This window comes from Fukomys damarensis, unplaced genomic scaffold, assembly GCF_012274545.1.
Source record: "Fukomys damarensis isolate Sample0158 unplaced genomic scaffold, DMR_v1.0_HiC HiC_scaffold_9, whole genome shotgun sequence".
Taxonomy (NCBI): Eukaryota; Metazoa; Chordata; class Mammalia; order Rodentia; family Bathyergidae; genus Fukomys; species Fukomys damarensis.
This window is the reverse complement of record NW_022900921.1, coordinates 41646382-41666343: the sequence shown is the minus strand read 5'-3', so window position 1 is coordinate 41666343 and position 19962 is coordinate 41646382. Positions and strand designations below refer to the sequence as shown.

Sequence of the window (19962 nt, the reverse complement as noted above, 5' to 3'; positions counted from 1 at the left end):
TTGGGTCCTTGTACTTTCAAGGCAGGCGGTGGAACCTCTGAGCTAAACCCTGGCCCTCTGTGTTTTTTTGAGATGAGGTCTCACCATGTATTTCAGGCTGGCCTTGAATTTGTAGCAGTCCTCCTGCCTCAGCCTCCCAAGTGCTGGTGTTACAGGCATGCACCACCATGACTAGCTTTAGGTCTTTTTAGTTCATCTTGTTTTTGTTTGTTTGTTTCCTTTTTGAACCAGGATCTCACTGGCCTTGAACTCACTATGTAGCCCAGTTTGGCCTGAAACTCAAGGTGATCTCTTGTCTCAGCCTCCTGAGTGCTGGGATTACAGGAGTGTGCCACCACACCCATTTTAGTTCACCCTCTGGCAGGCCCTGTGTGTGTGTGTGTCCTCTCTTGGGAAGGCGTGTGGCCCCTTCTACACCATCAACTTCTTAGCGTCTGAGGCCATGCAGCTCCCATGTGACAGGTGGCTGTAAGACCTGAAGCCAGCGCTCTGACCCACTGCCACCAGCCGGGGGTGTCCCCAAACACCTGCACACATGCACATCTGTGGCCTCGTGAGTGACAGCCTCTCTTCTCTCCCCAGCTGTCTTTGCTCAGCTGGCTTCTGGGCCTCATGAGACTGTCCGCCCTCAGGGAGCACCTGAGCTTGGAGCACGGGCCCCCCTGCACTGAGCAGCAGCCCAAGGCCAGTGCGAAGCTGGACCACAAGGTGAGCAGCCATACCTGTGGGCCTCTGACAGCCCTGCCACCACTGCACACAGCAGAGTGGGCAGGGCAGTGTGCAGCGCAGCCTGAGGGCTTGTGGCTTCCAGTCCAGACAGAGCCCAGCGGGGCTGTGCTGTGAGGAGCCACTCCACTAGTTATCTCCCCTAGCCTATAATTGGTGCCTTCCTGAGCAGCATAGCCACAGGTGCGGCCAGTGCATAGGTGTGCCGGTGAGGGGCCACCTGGCTCACTCTTGTGCCCTCACCTGGCTTGGTTAGCTGGGGAGCCGTCCTTACTGCACAGTTTGGGGTGGGGGCTGAGAGTGTGTTTAAAAGAGGTGCAGTGGCCAGGCATGGTGGCACACCCTGTGATCCCAGCTCTCAGGAGACTGAGGCAGGAGGATCCCTTGGAGTTCAAGGCCAGCCTGGGCTGCACAGTGAGGTCGAGGGCAGCCTGAACTATGTTGTGAGATTATGTCTCAGAAAACTGAAAAGAAAGAAAGAACATCTAGCTATAAGAAGTGTCCTCTTTTTCCTTTTTGTGGGGGCACATCTGGGTCTGACCTCCCTGTTTTCGTCCAGTGACTGCTACAGGCTCAGTTCTTGGCCTCCCCCCAGTTCTTCCTGATTGACTTTCCAGACATCGCCCATCTTCTCTGAAAGCTGAGCTTTTGCAAAAGTTAGGAGTGAGGTAGCCCGGGGCCAGGAACGGTGAGGTCTCTGGGATGAATGGCAGGGCAGGGTGGTGAGTATAAGGGCTTCACAGCGGGCACCAAAGGCCCAGCTCCCTGTGGTACAGGGGACCATCTTCAGGGGCTTCTCTGTGCCAGGAGATGTGAATGGAGATAGGCATCTTACTAAATTCTAATTCCCGGGATTGGTTTTGGTGATGTAGAAGTCCAGCCTTTGGGCACTGCTCTGCAAATCAGATAAAGGAACTAATTACTTAACACAAAGGAACTATTAAGACATGTGATCACCCTCAGGTGCATGGGCCCCTTGCTAAGCACCAGGTCAGCGATCTTTCCACCAAGCTAATATTAGTGCATTTATGAGGCCACAGCCTCTCAGGAGAGTGGGAGCATCTACGTGCCTCTTCTCCTATGCCAAGTAGTTTTCCCGGGAAGCAGGGGCTGGTGGGGAGGCTGCCAGTGGGGCCTCAGAGGAGGCAGGCCCAGCCCCAGGAGGCTGAGCTGACGTGAAATGCGCCTGTGGTCCGCTGCCATGTTGGAAATGTCTGATTGGGCCTGGAAACTTGAGGGGCCAGCGTGTCTTTGCGGAGCACCCCAAAATCAAAGCTTGGGTTGGGGAGAGGAGGGAGTGAGGCAACTGCAGCAACTTGAGATTTTGCTTCCCACCAGGCAGGTGGAGCAGAGACAGCAGGGCTGGGGAGTTCTGTACCCCGGGCTTTGGGCTGTGCTGCCGGGCTGGGTGTGCCAGAAGCAGGTGAGTGGGCCCGCTCACCTCGGCCCACTGACTCCTCATTAGACCTGAGCACATTTCATCTTCAAAGACGCTGGGCTACTCAGCAGCCAAAGGAACGGTGGCGTCACTGCTATGTTTTACAGGGAGTGGAGGTCTGGCTAGGGCTGAGCCTTTCATCCCTAGAGCTCAAAGTCTTTGCTTTTTTTTTTTTTTTTGCCCCTTGAGGACCCTGAGGAAACTGAGGCCAGAGTTAGCTCGGCCTGAGGTGACCTAGTGTGAAGAAAATGGATATTTTCCCAACCCTAGCGGCTGCCATGAGGAGCCATCTGCCCATCCCCCGGCCCCATTCCCTCCTGTCGGGGAGATTTCCTGCCCCAAACTGCAGGTCACAGGCCTCCTCCAGCCCTGCAAATAAACATTCCCTGGGTTTTCTCCCTGGGCTCAGTCTCCCCACCCTTCTCTCTGCCTCAGGCGCTGGCCCAACCTCTTCCTTCCCTCTGGGAAGAAGCTCAAGACATGGGGTGACTTTGTCTGAGTCCATTATCTGGACCGTGGGCACCGCTGTGTCCCTCAGCTTTGTGTTCTGTTGATGATGGATGGGTGGGTGGATAGGTGAATGGGTGGGTGGATTGTCCTCTCTCCTCTCTCTGTTTTCTGTACCCCATTCTGGCCATCTGTCTTCTTGTCCCCATTCTGGAAACCCCCCTCCCTCTGCAGATCCTTGATTTCATAAGGTCCTTGTGTTGTTAAGCCCACAAGAGTGTCTGGCACAGGCTCCTGTGGAGCCCAGGCGTCGGAAGTTACCTGTGTGACAGGAGAACCAATCGCAGGGCATTGTTGGTAATTATAAGTTAGGAGGTGTGTGCCTGGGAAAGCTAACCACCAAGTCCTTGAACAAAAGAGGCAACTGCACTGGCTTGGCTCTCTGTGGGGGTGGGGAGCAAGTGGCAGAGCTGCAGGGTAAGTGGGGACAGGCAGGGTCCTGCCCAGGCTGACTGTCCTGGCTGGGTCAGTCACCTAGCAAAGCGCTGCAGAGCTTGTGTGGAAGATAAGAGCTTCAGGGACTCCTGCTTCCTAGGAAGCGGATTAGAGCACTTGTACCATTTTAAAGTGCTGAGCTAGCTGGGTACATGCACTGGCATGCGCTGGAGTCCCAGCTACCAGGAGGCTGAGGCTGCCAGCTCAAAAAGAGGGAAGGGAGAAAGGAAAGGAGGAAGGGCAGACGGACACCCTGCTGGTTGATGATGACCCTGGGTTTGCCTGGCTGGAGTTGGGCTCACACAGAGCGAAGATCATCGGGATAGGAGGAAGCTTGGCATCTGGCGCCACTCCATGAGAGCCAGGTGGGAGGGAACCTCTGCAGAAAGAAGCTGTGCACTGAGACCTGAGCACCTTCTGCAAGAGTGCCTTCCCCACTTGGCACTTTCCTCTTGGCTTCAGGCACATGACAGTTGCATGATTTGACTCCAGAAACTGATTTTTTTTTTTGGCAGTTCTGGGCAATGAACCTGGAGTCTTTCCTTGCACCATGCCCCTAGCCTTCTAATTAATTGGTTTGTTTTGTTTTGAGACAGGGTCTCTCTATGTACTCCAGGCTGACCTTGAACTCAGTAGCCCAGGCCAGACTCGAACTTGCCATGATCCTTCTGCCTTGCCCCTTGAGTAACTCAGATTACAAACATGCACCACTGTGCCTGGCTATCTTGAATCATTTCACTCCATGCGCCCTGGGCACCAACTCAGCGCCCTCAGCCCGGAATGAGTGTTTCCTGGGTGTCTCGCTTCCTTTTACCCGACAGTGTAAACTGTGTGTGGCTGTATTTGGTCCCATCGATCTCATATGGTGTTTCTGTTTGCCACCTTTTACCTGTCAGTTTTTGCTTTTTCCCTGTGTGTGTGTGTGTATGTGTACGTGTATATTCTGTGCTAGTGTACATATATACATGCACTGACATTTCGTATTAAGTACTTTTTAAAAATTTTTGTGGTGCTGGGTTTCCAAGCCAGGGCCTGGAGCATGCTGAGCACACACTCCACTGCTGAGCCACACCCCCAGGCTGTGCTGTATTGCTGGGAGTTTTTGTTCCTCATTTTGTTCTCTGTTGATGTCCCCCATGGATAGCACATGGGCTCTATGGAGGGCTGTTCATCTCTGACCATTAGCCAAGCCCGGCCTGGACACAGGTGGACTTGGGGTTCCCTCCTGAATCTGATCCTGAGGCCTGGGGACACCCATTTATGAGGCAGAGCCTTTGTGAGAGTTGACTTTATGGGGAGTTTGTCCCCGAGCACAGGCAGCCTGCAGAATCCGTGGGGCCCGTGAGCGTGAGCAGCTCTGCAGCGGGCGTGGCCACATGTATCTGTGAATACCTGCTGCACATCTCCAGTAAACCTTGTGGTGTGAACTGCGTGTCAAGAGTTGGCAAACAAGTTTTGCTGCTTTTGCTCAAGTTGCCGGGACTGCAGGCCACAGCGGTCTGTTCTGTGGCTGCCAGGTGACCCTGCAGAGAGCCACCTTCGTGGGAGGCTGTGGCGAGGATAGACAGCCGGGCCAAGGGTGCTCCCAAACCAGATCCAGAAAGGGAATGTGTGTCTCCTCTTGCATGGCTGGATCACAAGCCCCTCACCCTGTGTCTCCTGCAAGACAAGAGCAGCCTGGAGCTCCCTCATCCCCTCGAAGTGCCTGTCCTTTTCCTCCTGACCCTCACTTGGCACCGTGGGGACAGCTCTGCCCCAACCAGGCTGGAGACCTGGGTCAGGCCAAGGTTAGGAGCCCTGGGAGGAAACTACCTGGTTTGGGGAACAGAAAATAGATGTTAAGGACCCCTGAGATCCTGGCCAGCTGGTCTGTGGTCACTGATGTCTTACTTCCGCCAAGATCTGAGCTGGACATCTCACACACAAACCTCAAAAGCAAGTGTCCAGCTCCACTGTGACCCCAGAACCAGGCTTCTCCGCATGTATGGGAACAGGGACAGGGAGATGGGATTAACTGAAGGCAGACTGGGGCCTTCGGTGGCTTTTGCTCAGGTGGCCAGCTCTCTGCCTCACCCCAGCCAGGCTTGGCCTTCTGGGGACCCCTTTGGGGTTTCTCTACCCAGATCACTCATCAGCTTCTTTTAACTGGGGGAAGGTTGAGATAGGGTCTTGCTGTGTAGCCCAGGCTGGCCTTGGACTCATGGGGGTCCTCCTGCCTTGGTCTCCTGAGTGTTGGGATAGGGGCCACCTGCCTCTTGCCACTCTGGAGAAGCACAGCTGTCCTACAACATGAAGGGCAAGAAGCAGCAAAATCTTGGGGAAACCAGAGAGGGAGGAAAAGAGGAAGTGTCGGCTGCTCTGCAACCTTGAGCTTTAGCTGCTCCCTCATGCAGCCCCGTACCTGCTTGTGCAGGTGCACCCAAAGTCCTTTGATCTCTGGATCCCTAAAGGAGCTGGATCTTCCAGGCTTGATTCCCTGGACTTGGGGTCTTTAGTCTTGCTGGCCCTCCTTGTCCCCACTGCAGAATCTGTGGGGCCTGTGAGGAAGACAGAGAGGGAGGGTGCCAGGTTTGCAAGCACACAGACCGGAATGGACTACCTATGCGGGGACCTACAGCACCTGAGCAAGTGGGACTAAAGAGCTCTCCATCCTGCTTTTGTCCCTGCCCTTCTCTCTTTCCCACCATGGGCTCCCAGTTCCCACCCTGCTCTTGGTACCAGGAGCCACTCAGGATCCAATATCAAGGTCAGGACAAAATTTAAAACAATCTCAGGGTAGATCTCAGCACTCTGGGAGGCTGAGGCAGGAGGATCATAAATTTGAGCCAAGCCCAGGCAATTTAGCAATTTAGTGAAATCCTGTCTCAGAAAAAGGGCTAGAGATGTGGCTCAGTGCAAAGGCCCTGGAGTTAGTCTCCAGTACCACCAAAAAGAAAGAGAGGGGCAGGGATTTAGCTCAGTGGTGCCGCCGCCTGCCTTGCAAATGCAAGCGCAAGGGCCCGAGTTCAATTCCCAGTACCAAAAAGCAAAACAAAAACAAAGAGAAAGAGTGAATTCTACTGGGAGGGGACCTGGGGTCTCTGATGGCCCTGGGAAGTGCCAGGTAGGTGAGTTCTGAGGAAGTCGGGTAGACACACCCCGGCCTCCCAAGGGCAGCCTGGGAAGAGTCCTCCCACCCCTGTGCCCAGCCGGGGCCCTGAGAGCAGCTCAGCAGAGCCCATTCCCAGAAGTTGAGCGGAAGTCCTGTTCCTGTCCAGATGCTACCAGCCTGTCCCCTGTCACCCTCCAGCAGTTTCATCCCTGCTCTGTGTTTAGGTCCCACCCACTCTACGCCCCCACAGCCACTTTCTCTCAGTGAACTGTGTGTCCTGCCGGACAGGCCCTGCCTGTGACATCCATCCTCTGCCTTTGGGGACCCCGGGCTGGGAAGAAGTGTGTATCCTGTGCCTTATTTCCTAGTCGCTAGTCACATGTCCTCACCATTTCCCTTCTTGCTAGGATGCAGGATCGATGACCTGTCCCTGGCAGTCACGTCCAGAGTCAGCTGTTCTTTAGGAACAGGACTTTGGACGCGGCCCTCCCTTGCTGCTCTGGTGCCTTCCAAGGCCAAGGTCAAGAGAGTGAGACCTCGAAATAATGGGCGCCACCTGAGCAAGGGAAGTAGGTGGTGCTGTTTCCTCGTGGGGATGGGACAGGAAAGGCAGCCCAGCAGTTGACAGTGAAGGTGCTTTGCTCCAGGACAGATGTCCCGAGAGCGGTACAGGCCCTCTGAACTTGAGTTCTCGGGCCTTGCCAGCCACATGAGCCTGGTGCTCTCTCTCTGGCTGCACCTCCTGGCCTGGGGCCTGTGAGTAGTCTGACCCAGGTTACTCATGCTAATGATTGGTGTCCCTGCTTGCCTGGCCTAGACTTGCCCTGGGGCCCTGGCTGTGAAGTGCAGAGCTTTGCCCTATGGAGAAGACATCCTTAGTGTTCATTTGTATGCACATACACATACACTTGCGCATGAACATACTCCTGCACATGCACACAGGGAGCCCAGCTGACTGAAGGGTGGCCACCCACACACCTGTTCCAGGCCAGACCTCCCTGCCGGGACACGGAGTCCTGCTTGTCAGGGACCTCTCCGAGCCTCAGCTGCCACTGCCACCAAGAAGTGAGGGTCCTCAGGCTCTCTCTTCATGCTGCGCTAGGTCAGGATGCTCTGAAGTGGCACCATAGGTTGACAGTTAATAAGAGAAGAAGGTAATGCTAGCTAGGCACAGTAATTCACACCTGTAATCCCAGCTGCTAGGGAAAATGAGGTGGGATGATCTCAAGTTGAGCAATTTAGCAAGGTCCTGTCTCAAAATTAATTTTTTGTTTTGTTGTAAGTTTTGAGTCAGGGTCTCCTTATGTAGTCCAGGCTGGCCTTGAACTCATTATGTGGCCCAGGTTGGCCTCAGACTCTCAGCGATCCCTCAGCCTCAGCCTGTAATGTGATAACAGGTGTGTGGGTCTCCCTCAGTTCTTCCCCCCTCCAGCACTGCCCCAGAGCCTGGCTAGACCTGCTTCCATATGCAGGGTCCTCTTGTTCCTGGCACAACCTGCCATGTTGCCAGGCATGGTAGCACACACCTGTCATTCTAGCGCTTGGGAGGCTGAGGCAAGAGGATTGCTGCAAGTTTGAGGCCAGCCTGGGCTATGTAGACCATCTCAGAAAACAACAACAAACCCTGCCATGTGGCTTCCCTGGCATTCTCCAGGGAGAGGAGGGCTGAGCATGAAGTGTGCAGCCCTGGTTGGACCTGAGGTGGGGGAAAGTGCCCTGTTCCAGTTTGAGCCAGCGGCTTCCTAGGAGCCTCCTGCTCTGCTCTTCTGTGGTGTCAGTGGCCTGGCCAGCTCCTTTGTCAGTAGCTGTAGGGGATTTCCTGGAGGGTGCAGTTCCCAGGAAGTGCAGCCCCACATACCCTGTTTTCCTTTCCATCTCATGCCAAAAGTGCTGCCCTGTGAGCAGATCCCACTTGACCTGGGAGGCTCCTAGAGTTGGAACTCACAGATGGTGCCAGGCCAATCCTCGCCATCTTACCCTGGGGCTGACTACAAGGCTCTGGAGCTGGGAAGGAGCACTCAGAGCTGCTGAGAAGAGCCTGCTGTCAACTCTGGGGAGGGACCAGGCTCCACTGGCCGCCTTGTCTTGTCCTGCTGGGTCCAGGCACATCCAGCTCCTGGCCCGCTGCCACGCACCCAGCTCTCTACGTCATTGAGAGGTTTTCTGGTCCGGTTTCCTGTCTTTCTCAGCCTGAGTCCCCAACAGGTGGGAGGAGCTGGAGGGGCTTCCCCTGGGCTGGCAGAAGGGCCACTTTGTTTCTCCAGCAGTCGGGAAAGTGGGCAGAGTGGGCAGATAGGCCAGGGGGACCCCACAGTGTCACTCACACCAGCTATGCTTTGGCCACCCCTTCTTGCTTCTTGAAAGGAAAAGATGGCTAGTGTGGTGGCTCATGCCTGTGATCCCAGCACTTGGGAGGCTGAGGCAAGAGGATTACTGAGAGTTCCAGACCAGCCTGGGCTACATAGTGAGTTTAGTGAGTTTAAGGCCAGCCTGAACTGCACAGTAAGACCTATCTCAAAATTTTAAAAAATAGGGCCGGGGAATATCTCAGTGGTTCTGCTGCCTACCTTGCAAGCCCCAGTACCAAACAAACAAACAAACAAATATAAAAAAAAAGAAGAAAAAATGTCAGATGTGGTGGTGCACTCCTGTAACCCTGCACTTAGGAGACAGAGGCAGGAGGATTGCTATAGTTTGAGGCCAGCCTGAGCTAATAGCAAGACCTCATTTCCAAAAAAAAAAAAAGGCTGGGATTTAGCTCAGCAGCACAGCACCTGCCTGGCAAGCTCAAGGTCCTGCGTTCAATCTCTGGTACCAAAAAAAAAAAAAGGCTGGGATTTAGCTCAGCAGCACAGCACCTGCCTGGCAAGCTCAAGGTCCTGCGTTCAATCTCTGGTACCAAAAAAAAAAAAACAACAAAAAGGAGAGGAGGAGAGAAGAAAGAATTGGTGGGGGTGATAGGAGGAAGGGAGGGAAGGAGGGAAGATGAATGCTAGTGTCTCTGGGGTGCAGCCAGGACAGGAGCAGGCTTGTTGGATTCAAAAATTGGTCACCATGACCAAGCAGGAAGCTGTTTTGTGGCTGGCTGTTTACTCAGTGTCCCATGCAACAGACCCCTTGCTAGCCTACCACACCCATCCTATGCCCTAGCTCGCCTCCTGTCCCCTGCAGTGACATTTGATTTGTATTTTATTTTTATTTCTATTTTTTTGAGATAGGCTTTTGCTATGTAGCTCAGCTGGCCTCAAACTCAGGCAATCTCCCTGCCTCAGCCTCCTGAGTGCTGGCATTACAGGCATGTGCAGCCGCCACACCTGGCTTCCCAGGGGTGTTACAGAGGAGACTCAGGTTCTGCCTTCCCTGGAACCCAGAGGCCCTGCTTCCTGTGATGGTTTCTTCTCTGCACAGGGAGCCTGGCCTCCTCCTGCCTGAGTGAGGGTCTCTGATGTGAGAGGAGTGGGGCAAGGGGCATCCTCTGTCAGCACTGAAATTGTGTATTTTTTGGTTGTATTGCTGGAAGCAGAACCCAGGGACCTTGGAATGCTAGACAAGTGCTGTGCCCCCAAACTACATTCCTAACCAGAAACAGGAATTTTTTTTGAGATGTGGTCTCACTTTGTAGTTCAGGAAGTCACTCTGTAGCCCAGGCTGGCCTCCAGACTATGGCAGTCCTCTTGCTTCAGCCTCCAGAGTGCTGAGATCACAGGTTTGCATCACTACACTCAGTTTTGTTTTTCAAAAGTACTGCTGTGGACCCCAGCTTCAGCCATGATTTCTGGCAGCCGGTGGAACCTTCCTCCGGGTTCAGGTCACAGTTCCTCCAGGGAACCTCCTGAGGCCCAGTGCTGGGGAGCACCCCAGGTGCGGAGTGGCACCAACCCCTGGACCTCCCCCTCAGACCCCCCCCATACTCCCGAATCTGAATGTTTTTCTGGGATTTTCCCTGCAGATTCAATTATAGGAATCAGTGTAAGAATGAAGTTGTGAAACTGGAGTGGAGATGTTGGCTTTTTTCTTCTCTGTAAATCCCCACGGTGGGGTAATTGCCCTGGATGATCATCCCCACCCCCTACATCCCCTGGGGCACCTTGGGCTCCCCAGGCCCTCACCACACCCCCTCCTGGGAAGATAAGCACCATCCCCCGAGGGCACAGAGCTAAAACCTCTGCCTCTAGCCCTGGGCAGACCCCTGGGTGCTGGAGGAAAAGTCTGTGAGGTGATGTCCCTAGCCCTAGTCCCCACTAACCTGGCCCACAGCTCCAGGCCCTATGAGCTTTTCTCTGCTCCTCAGCAGCAGCTTGCTGGGTGCCAGGAAGACCTCAGCTCCCGTCAGAGTGGCGCCCTGTCCCTTGCCCCCACCCCACCCAGCAGGGTTCAGTCAGGGCTTACAGCAGACTCTTGTTAAATGTCCTTGAACCTGCAGCTTCCACTGTATTCTGATGCCAGGAGCAAACCAGAGTGTAGAGAAGGGAAAAGGTCAGCCTGAGCCAGGGTGCAGCTCCTCACTTACTTGAGTGAATGCCCGTGTAGTAGGTGCCATTTGGCCTCTGACAAGCCCTGCCTCTTTATTTCTGTGCTTGCTTGTTTGAGATAGGGTCTTGCTGGTGGCCCTGGCTGATCTCAAACCTGTGGCAATCCTCCTGCTTCAGCCTCCCAGTGCTGGGACACAGGCATGCACCACCACGCTGGCTACCTCTGTCCCTTAGGTCAGCACTCAGGACCAGGACCCGTCTGGTGTTGTCATCTACCCACTTCCGCCCCCACAGGGCCATCTTTGTTCCAAATCCCACAGTTTTCAAAGCCTATTTCAGCTGAGTCACTTCCTTTCCAAGCCTCTAGCTGAACCCCTAACTGTGCCCCCTAAAAAATGTAGGACTTTTCTCCCTCTGGCCTGAGGGGAGCTCATTCGGTGTCTCTTGGCCAAGTGTTTGCCTTCCTGAAGCTGCTTCCTCCCTCCTAGTGGGGAGACTGCATCTCAGTCAAGGGACAGTGCAGGCCCATGGCCTGCTATACAAAAAGGGCAAGGATGCTGGGGATTTAGCTCAGCGGTTCGGTGGCCTGCTTCGCAAGCACAAGGACCTGAGTTCGATCCCTGGTGGCGGGCGGGGGGCAGGCAAGGAGAGCCTGGCATGGTGGCATGTGCCTGGTATCCCAGCACTCTGGAGGCTGAGACAGGTGGATCTCAAATTTGAGCCCAGCCCAACTAACTTGGTGAAACCCTGTAGCTCAGGGTTTCTCTGGGAAGTAGCTTGTTTTGGCTTGGGTCTAGATGTCCCCCCAAAGCCTCATGCTCATAGGCTTGATCTAGAGTCTGTGAAACTGGAATTGACTGATGATGCAAGGCTAGGCTCAAGGGCACTAGGATTAAGGGTGTGAGTGCTTCCCGCTCTAAGTAGTCTGAATAAGATAAAAAGGGCAGGGAGAAGCTGGCAACTCTTGTTACCTTTGCTGTCTTGTGCGCCATGTTTCTGCTCTGCTATACCTGTTTGTTGTACCTGCTTTGGAGTTGGCTGATTATGGACTGAAACCTCTATGAACTGTAAACCAAATAAATCCCTTGCACCTCCAGCTCATTCTCCACCAAGGTGGGGCCCTGTGGCCCTCCCTAAATGCCTTGTTCCTGGGGGCTGCTTATCGGCCATGGGCACAGGGTTGCAGCCACCCTCCTTATCTTAGGTATAAGGAGCCCAAGGGGACCAGGCAGGGAGCCCTGGGTGGGGCAGTCTTGCCTGCTGATGGAGTTTGGACACCAGGAGCCACCTGTCTTCTGGACACTCCCCTAGTCTGTCTTCTCTGCACAGGGAGCAAACATCTGGTAAATGAAGGGTCCCAGCAGAGCCCAAGGGTTCCTGGGGTCAGTCCCTTCTCTGATCAGATAGAGTCAGCCTTTGTCGTATGTTTACCTCTCAGAGGTTCCATAGCAAGAATGGGAATAGAAGCCAGGTCTAGTGGTACACACCTGTGTGTCATCTGAGCACTCTAGGAGGCTGAGCCAGGAGGATCAGAAGTTCAAGCCCAGCTTGGGCATCTTTTTTTTTTGGTTTTTGAGACAGGGTCTCACTATGTAGTTGAGACTGCCCTGGAACTCACTATGTAGCCCAGGCTTGTCTCAAACTCACCAGTTTGGACATTTTAATGATTTAGCAAGACCCTGCCTCAGAATAAAAACATTTAAAAAGGGCTGGGGAGCCAGCTGGGTGTGGTGGCACACGTCTGTAATCCCAGCACTGGGAGGCTGAGGCCGGAGGATCGCTGTGAGTTCAAGACCAGCCTGGGCTACATAGTGAGTTCCAGGTCAGTCTCGACTACATAGTGAGACCCTGTCTCAAAAACAGAGGATATAGCTTAGTTTAAAGGCCCTGGGTTCAATCCCCAGTGCCTCCCCAGTGGGGAGGGAGAGGTTGGAGTTGGTAGGGAGCGTGTGTAAGTGTGCAAATGCTGTCCTCGGCCTCCTGTGTAAGTGAGAGCAAATGCTCTCCTGTGCAGGAAGTTAGGTCACTGAGGACTTGCCACGGATGGGGACAGTGGATGGGGACTCCGCCCCTTCCTCTCCATTTACTGCTGGGCTGCCCTGAGTTAAACAGGTGTCCTCTGTCACATGTCCCCTCCTGCAAGCCATGATATGCCAGGATCAGAGCAGTGGGGCCAGCTCACATGGACTGCAGCCCTGAAACTGTGAGCCCCAACATCCCTTCCTTCCTTAGCTGATGGGGCCTCAAGTCTCTGCCCCTGTGACACAAGCCAGGGGTTCTGCTGTCAGGCAGGGCTGCACCCGGTAAGATGTGAAGCAAGGAGCCCACGGGGTAGGGCAGGGCTGAGTTAGGGGCTGTGTCCTCCCCAGGTCTGCTGCCTGTGCTACAGCCTCCTGACCCTGGCCGGTGTGGTGGTCAGCAGCCAGGACGTCACTCCGGAGCACTGGGTGAGTGTGCCAAGGGTCCGGGAGGGCTACCACCTCCCCCTGAGTCCCACAGCCATTTCCAAGGGGTCTTAACCCGTGTCTCAGCAGTTGTCCCTATTCCCAAGCTGTCAATCAGTCACCCCCCGCCCCATACTTGGTCTCCTTTCTGCCTGCCCTGGGATGCGGGGAGTGCCCACCCCATGCCCCTACCTTTGACCTCCTCTTCCGCCTGGCCTGGCAGGGTGAGCTGCAGCTGCTGTGCATGCAGCTGGACTGCCACATCAGCACCCACATCCGGGAGAGCCCCCAGGCCATGCACCGCACCCGACTCAAGGACCTAGCCACCCAGACCTACATCCGCTGGCAGGAGCTTCTGGCCCACTGCCAGCCCAAGGTACCCCTACAGTCCCAGTCCCAGGCAGTAAAGGAAGTGGCTGGGCAGGGCTGGCCAGGGCCAGCAGCATGTCCAACCCCACCTGACAGTTGCTGCGTCCCTGGCCAGGACGAGTGGCCAGAGTGGAGGGGGATGTGAGGGGTGGGTATTGGGATTCTCAATCAGAACCCAGTGCCCAGGGCAGGGGGCATGGGGACTCCTGCAGGCTGGGGGTTGGCCTTTTACTCAGTTAGGAGGACCACTCCAGGCTGCCCTGTTCCCCTCTGATTTCTAGAGCAACGTTCTGTGTCTCCTATAATTTCTCAAACCCTCTCAGGAGGAACACAGCAAAACAACAACAAGAAACCATTTTTTAGTATTTTTAGTTTTTTTGAGACAAGGTCTCACTATGCAGTTCAGCCTGACCTTGAACTCACTGCATAGCCCAGGCTGGCCTTGAGCTCCTGGCAGTCCTCCTGCTTCAGCCTGCCAAGTGCTGGGATTCCAGGAGAACACCACCACACCCCATTTTAGTGAATTTGAGTTGTTTTGTTTTGGAGACAGTCTCACTATGTAGTTCCGGCTGGCCTTGAGCTCACTATGTAGCTCAGGCTGGATCCACCTGCCTCTGCCTCCTGAGTGCTAGGGTTACAGAAGTATACCACCAGCCCCAGCTAAAACTTGTAAATGGGACCTGTTTTTTGTGTGGGTCCGCATAATTGTCATGAGGCAGATAGTGTCGGGAACCCAAGTGCAGAAGAGGAAACCAACTAGGGGCCTGGAAGTTAAATAGCATGACCTGACCCACAGGCAGCTCCAGTGAATGTCACAATCAGTGCCCAGAGCCAGCCTGACCTGGGGCTCACACAGCCTCCCTCCTGGCCTCCGTGCCTCCTGCTGTGGTCCCTCCAGGCCTGAGCCTCTAGCCCTTGATGGGCACGCCCCTCCCTCCCAGCTTGAGAGATCCCGGGTGCCCCTCCTCGGCATCCCCTTCTTGCCTTTGCCCCATAACCTCTGACTTGGGCTGACACACTGACCACAGGCTGTGGCTTGGGGCTCAGATTTCGCAATTCCCTAAGAAAGCTGGAGCACAACTGGGCCTCCAGAGGACAGATCGCACCAGTTTCTGCTGGGAAGCTTGCATTTGTGGGGAGAAAGCACAGGCATTCGAAGTGGCCCCTGGGCGGGAATGGAGACCCTGTGGAGCTCTCCTGGCACAGGTGGCCCAGAGCCCTGACAGCCTTGCTCACACAGCATCCAGTGGGGCGTGGGCCAGGCCTGGGTGACTGCTGCCCATCTGGGGGCCTCAGGATGGTGGGCATTCCCTGGCCCTGCCATCACGGCCCCTTTTTGTCCCCCCTATAGGCCCAGTATTTCAGCCCCTGGAAGGACATCTGAGTGGGAGGTGGCCTGGGCTCCCAACTCCAGCCGGAAGTGATCAGGCTCAGGAAGCTGCAGCAGGCAGCTAGGGAGGCCAGGGGACACCCAGATGTGACCAGCCTGAGGAAGCAAAGAAGCTTGGACCTCTCTGTGCCATTGTTCCACCCCTACCCAGCAGGGGTTCTTGGGGCCCTGCCTGCCCTTCCTGTGGCTCCTCTCCCTCAAGGCCTCTGTCTCCATGGCTCTGGTTCCTGGGGCCTCCAGGGCCCTCCCAGCCAGCCACAGTTCTCCCCACCCCCTCTTCTCTCCCGTCACAAATGTGAGGTTCCTTTGTGCAAATTAAAGTCTTACTTCAGCCTCAGTGGCCAGAGACTTCCTGCAGTCCCTATCCCTGGGCTTATGCCTAACCCAGCTGACCCAGCCTGTGTCCTTACCTGGGTGGTGGCACTCTGGCTAGGGCCCTCTGCAAACCCTGGGCCAGAGCCAACCACCCCAGGAACAGGGATGGGGACATTTTCTGGAACCCAGCCTGGTACCTTCCTGCCCCTGCGGAGGAGGCTACACACCAAGATGGTGGACCTGGGCTATAATTATGTTTGATTCAATTTACCGTCAAGCTCTGCATTCAGCACTACAAACTTAGCAGCAGGGTGGGCCTGGAAGACATGTCCGGATCCTGCTAGTGCTTTCCCCAGCCTGGCCCCAGCTCAGTTCTGTGGGCCCCGATCTCTATGGGGTACCAGGTATCTCCCACCTGAACTCCTTGAGAACTGGGTGGCTCTCTGTGACCCCGGGAAGTCCTTGGATGTGTACCCATCTGCTGACCCTGAAAGCACACCAGTCTATTCTCTCCTGACTGGGTTGGGATGGGGCATACGAGGAAGCTGGAAAGTGGCAGAGGATTCCCCCTGCCAAAGTGGCCTGTGCCCACCCCTCTGTTCTAACCTGGGTGCCTACCTTGGACCTTCCCGTGGCTGCTGTATACAGCTTTTGCTATTTATTTAATACTGGGAATCAAACTCAGGACCTTGCACTTGAGAGGCAGGTGTGATGCCACTGAGCTAAATCCTTGGCCCTGCTATTTATTTTTGTATTTTGTTTTTGCTTTTGTTTTTGAGGCATGATCTGCTGGAGTCCTCCTGCCTCAGCCTCCCAAGTGCTGGGATGACAGGGGTGTATCACCACACCCAACTTCTTTTGCTGTCTTATGCAAAGGATTAGGGGAAAGTGGGCTAAATAGGAGACACCTGCCAAAGGACCTTCAGGCCCATGGCTCTGTGTGCATACCCCAAGTGCATCTGCCTCCCTTTTTGGGTCCCTAGGATGCCAGGAGCCATGGGTATCTATTATTCAGAGGGCACAGGCAGGGTCCAGTGCCAGGCATGACATAGGACATCTTTTCTGCCTCATAGCCTTTGTCATACGAGAGGTGGAAGAAACCAGTCCAGTGACTTGGATGCATGGGTGGCTGCGCTGTGAGTTCTGGTTTCTCTCCCTGGCCGTGTTGCTTGCCCCCTTGGCCGGGCACCACAGGCCTGCAGCACCAGGTCGGCTGTAGGTCCTTCTGTGAGGACTCAGGGACCTGAGGACCTGCCTTCTGTTCCTGTCCTTGCAGCTGCCCATTTCCAATACATTTCATGACAGTTACATCTTGAGTTACTCCATTTTTTCTGAAAACCTGGAAATCACCTTTGAAATTTCCCTGCTTTGTTCTTACTGCCAAGGGCAGGGAGGCCCAAGAAGCTGAACAGGGAGTTTCCAGGTCTTGGCTGGAGAAGGGGATGGAGCTGCCTAGCAGCGTGGACCCCAGAGCCCTATTCCCCAGCCTGGCTCCTTGCTCCCCAAACATGCTCATTCCCAAAAGAGAAACAGACACCGAGGACAGTGGAGGTGTGGGTGACAGTTCAGAGCCACTGGAGACCGGGCTGTAACCTGAGTAGAGGTGTGCACTGTGGGGTCACTGTAGGGTGCACAGTGTCCCTTGGGCTACATAACTAGCTACTGTGGACCAGCTGGGAACTGACCAGACCTAAAAGCCAGGGCAGCTTGGGCCCAGGCCCCCTCATGGACTAGAGTTCCCATGGGGAGGCCACCAGCAGTTTCACCCTTTGCTGTTTAGGTCTTTGGCCCCTAAACCCTGGGGACAGGTGGGGACATCCTGTTGAGAATCCCTAGAACAGCAGTATCCAGAGCTGTGCTGACCAGTGTCTTCCTGCTTCTTTTGGCTGCTGGTGTCTGGCAGGGGCTGGGAAGGGAAAGGCTTCCCAGATGGATGGCGTCGATAACTCTCCTCTTGAAGGAAGTAGAGGGAGGAAGTCCTTTTCCTACATCCCTGCTGCCTGGGTCCCAAGCTTGCAGAAAGCTCCTGGAAGGGTGGGTGACCTGGGCTTTTCCACATCTCCAGCATTGTTGGACAGCAGCTCTGGAGATGGGTCAGGTAGCCGTCACTGGAGACCCAGTGAGTACAGCAGGGCTCTCGTCCCTCCTACCAGAGAGCCACTGGCAACTGTGGCAGGTTATTGGCTCAGGTGAGCCCATGGCCTACATGGGGTGGGGGGCTTGGGATCTGCTTCTCTGGGGAGGCCCTTAGCACATATTTGCATTTCTCCTACTTGGTCACCAGCATTTAGGAAAATGCAGCGACCACGGTGTCTGTCAATACCTTATAATGGGTTCCTTCCATAGCATGTGCCTGTGGGCCCCAGGGAAACCAGATGGGTCCGTGAGCGTTGCCCCTCTATTAGTAGGGTCTCACTATGTAGCCCACGCTGGCCTCAAACTCAAGGTAATCCTGTTTCAGCCTCCTGTGCACAGGGATCACAAGTGTGTGCCACCCTACCTGGCAGTCATTTTTTCTTAATGGAAGACCCAGAAATCTTTATTTTTCAACCAGTTGTCCTTTTATTTAAAAAGCATGAATCATGAACAGTCATGCAAGGAAACCTCATCTTTTGCCCACCCACCGCTGGGCCAGTGTTGGGAATGAACAGTGTCCAGCAGGAAGTGCAGGTGGTGGAGGGAGGGGAGCCACCTCCCCTTCTGCCCACACCCTTGGCTTGGGGAACAACCTCGGTACCTGCCACTGAGGTACAGAAAAAGCCTGTCCCTGCTAGTGAAACCAAACTGACTTTTGAAACTTTCCACTGGGCCACTTTGGAGGATGGGTGAGCTGGGCAGGGAGCTCAGGTCTCTCTCCCTGTAACCCTCCCCCCGGAGGCTGGGGGTGGCTTAAGGGTGAGGACAGACAGGAAGTGGATAATTGTCAGGATATATGGCCACTTATGGAAAAAACAGATTGGAAGTCTATTCATTTTATCTTTAAAAAAATTTTTTTTGAGATGGGGTTTTCACTATGTTGCCCAGGCAGAGCTCAAACTTACAGGCTCAAGCAACAAAGCAACTTTTCTGCCTCAACTTCCTCAGGAACTGGAACTACAGTTGTCTTCCCCTATACCCAGCTTCAGGACCTAATGTACTACTACTATTATTATTACTTAGTTTTTGAGACAGGGTCTCACTATGTAGTTCACTTCAGGCTGTCCTTGAATTGTGTAGCCCAAGCTGGCCTTAAAATCATGGCCATCCTCCTGCCTCAGCCTCAGAGTGCTGAGGTTATAGGCATGTACTACCATACCCAGCCCCAGATCTAATTTAAAATTTTCCACCTTGATTATGTGAATTTGAGCCAGATGCCTCATCTTATTGATATAATAAATGGGAGAAACAATACCAACTTTGTAAAAGGTGGAATGAGGGAATATGAAGGCAGGTTGCAAAATCGAACCATAGGAGCCAGGCATGGTGATGTGTGCCTATAATCCCAGCACTTGGGAGAGTGAGGCAGGAAGATCCGAGTTCAAGGCCGGCCTGAACTATATAGTGAAACTGTCTCAAAAAAAAAAAATCTAGGAAGAACGTGGGGACAGCTGCCCAGCCATGTCCCCCCACTTTAGTGGGTGTGGGCTCACTAGATGAGGGCAGGGGTTGTGCATCTTCTCCCTCCTGGCAGGGACAGCAGGGAGGCTGTCCTGCCCACCCCACACTCATCATCATCTCTGTCCCCTCTCTCAGCATCTCCGAGGCCACAGCCTTTTTCCTGGTGGAAAGGAGCTGAGCAGTTTGGCTTGGCCGGCAAGAGAGAAGGGGCCTTTATGTGCACCAGCAAAGACCTGATTGTTATGAAGCCCAACTGGGCTGCTTTTCTCAATTATCTCCGCTGCTTTTCTGGTCTCCACTTTTCGGATGCCAAGTTTTCACCCAGAACAAAAGCTGCTGTCGAGCTGATTTATACTCCAGATCTGCTGACAGGGCCTGAAGTGCCTCTCCAGGACTGCTCTGGCTCAAAGTCACCCGTGACTGGTAGCTTCAGGGCCTCCAGTCCCCACCAGTGCCCCTTGCCTCCAGCCAGGGGGTGGCATCTGGCTCCAGGTGCCTTCGCGTGACTACTCTGAGGGTCCTCTGTCCACCTGCACGGCTCTGAGGACCAGCTGGCCGGAAGGAGGGCTTGCCAGGCAGCACCGCCCAGACGGGGGACTCCAAGTTACTCTAGGAGAAGCTGTGGGCGGAGGCAGACAGTTGGGAAGGTGGCAGCGATCTCAGCGTGGCTCTTTGAGCCCCTTTCATCTGAGCAGCAGGCTCGTGCCACTTGTTAACCATCCTGCCTGTGGCACCAGAGGAGTCATTTCCGGGGGGCAGGCTCTGCGTGAAGCCCCAGAAACCAGGAGTCGACTGGGTGACCTCGGGGGGGTCTCCCTGGCCTACAAGGCTAGTTCCAGTCTAAGGCCTTTGGGACCGAGAAAGGAGGCAGACTTGGGGGCCAAGAGACCAACTGGTCTCCCAAGAGAAGCCTTGATTTCCTGCGCCGCGCACCCCACCAGCGTTCCTGTAAGTGGGACGTGGGGAGCCACTGAGCCCTATTCCCGAGCTCGGTCCACCGCAGGTTTCCGGAGGGACACTTCGGAGCGACCAGGTGATTCTGATTCCCGGGTGGTGCTGTCCAGAGCCCTTCCCTCGCTCCACCTCCCCCCGCCCCCGGGCGCCGTGGGCAACGGGTGAGTCCAGCGCGCGGAGCAGCTGGGCAAGGGGAGGAGAGCACACCCGAACCCCCGGGCGGA

The 19962-nt window shown here is 54.8% G+C and overlaps 2 protein-coding genes across 8 annotated transcripts in view; both read left to right on the top strand.

Moving 5' to 3' along the window:
* Window positions 1-15209, top strand: part of Fam178b (family with sequence similarity 178 member B) — an 87124-nt gene extending 71915 nt beyond the window's left edge. For 6 of the 7 annotated variants that reach the window (XM_010638097.3, XM_010638098.2, XM_010638096.2 and 3 more), the window contains 4 exons: window positions 583-708; window positions 13039-13116; window positions 13337-13489; window positions 14834-15209. In XM_010638097.3, coding sequence (XP_010636399.1) covers window positions 583-708; window positions 13039-13116; window positions 13337-13489; window positions 14834-14866 — 390 coding nt within the window. In that variant the 3' untranslated portion in view covers window positions 14867-15209. The remainder of the gene's footprint in view (window positions 1-582; window positions 709-13038; window positions 13117-13336; window positions 13490-14833) is intronic. The other variant, XM_010638099.2, reaches the window with a different exon arrangement.
* A 3968-nt stretch (window positions 15210-19177) lies between these two features.
* Sema4c (semaphorin 4C) overlaps window positions 19178-19962 on the top strand; it is a 9951-nt gene continuing 9166 nt past the window's right edge. Inside the window, exon 1 of the mRNA XM_033761711.1 lies at window positions 19178-19817. The gene's annotated coding sequence lies outside the window, so the exon portion shown is untranslated. The remainder of the gene's footprint in view (window positions 19818-19962) is intronic.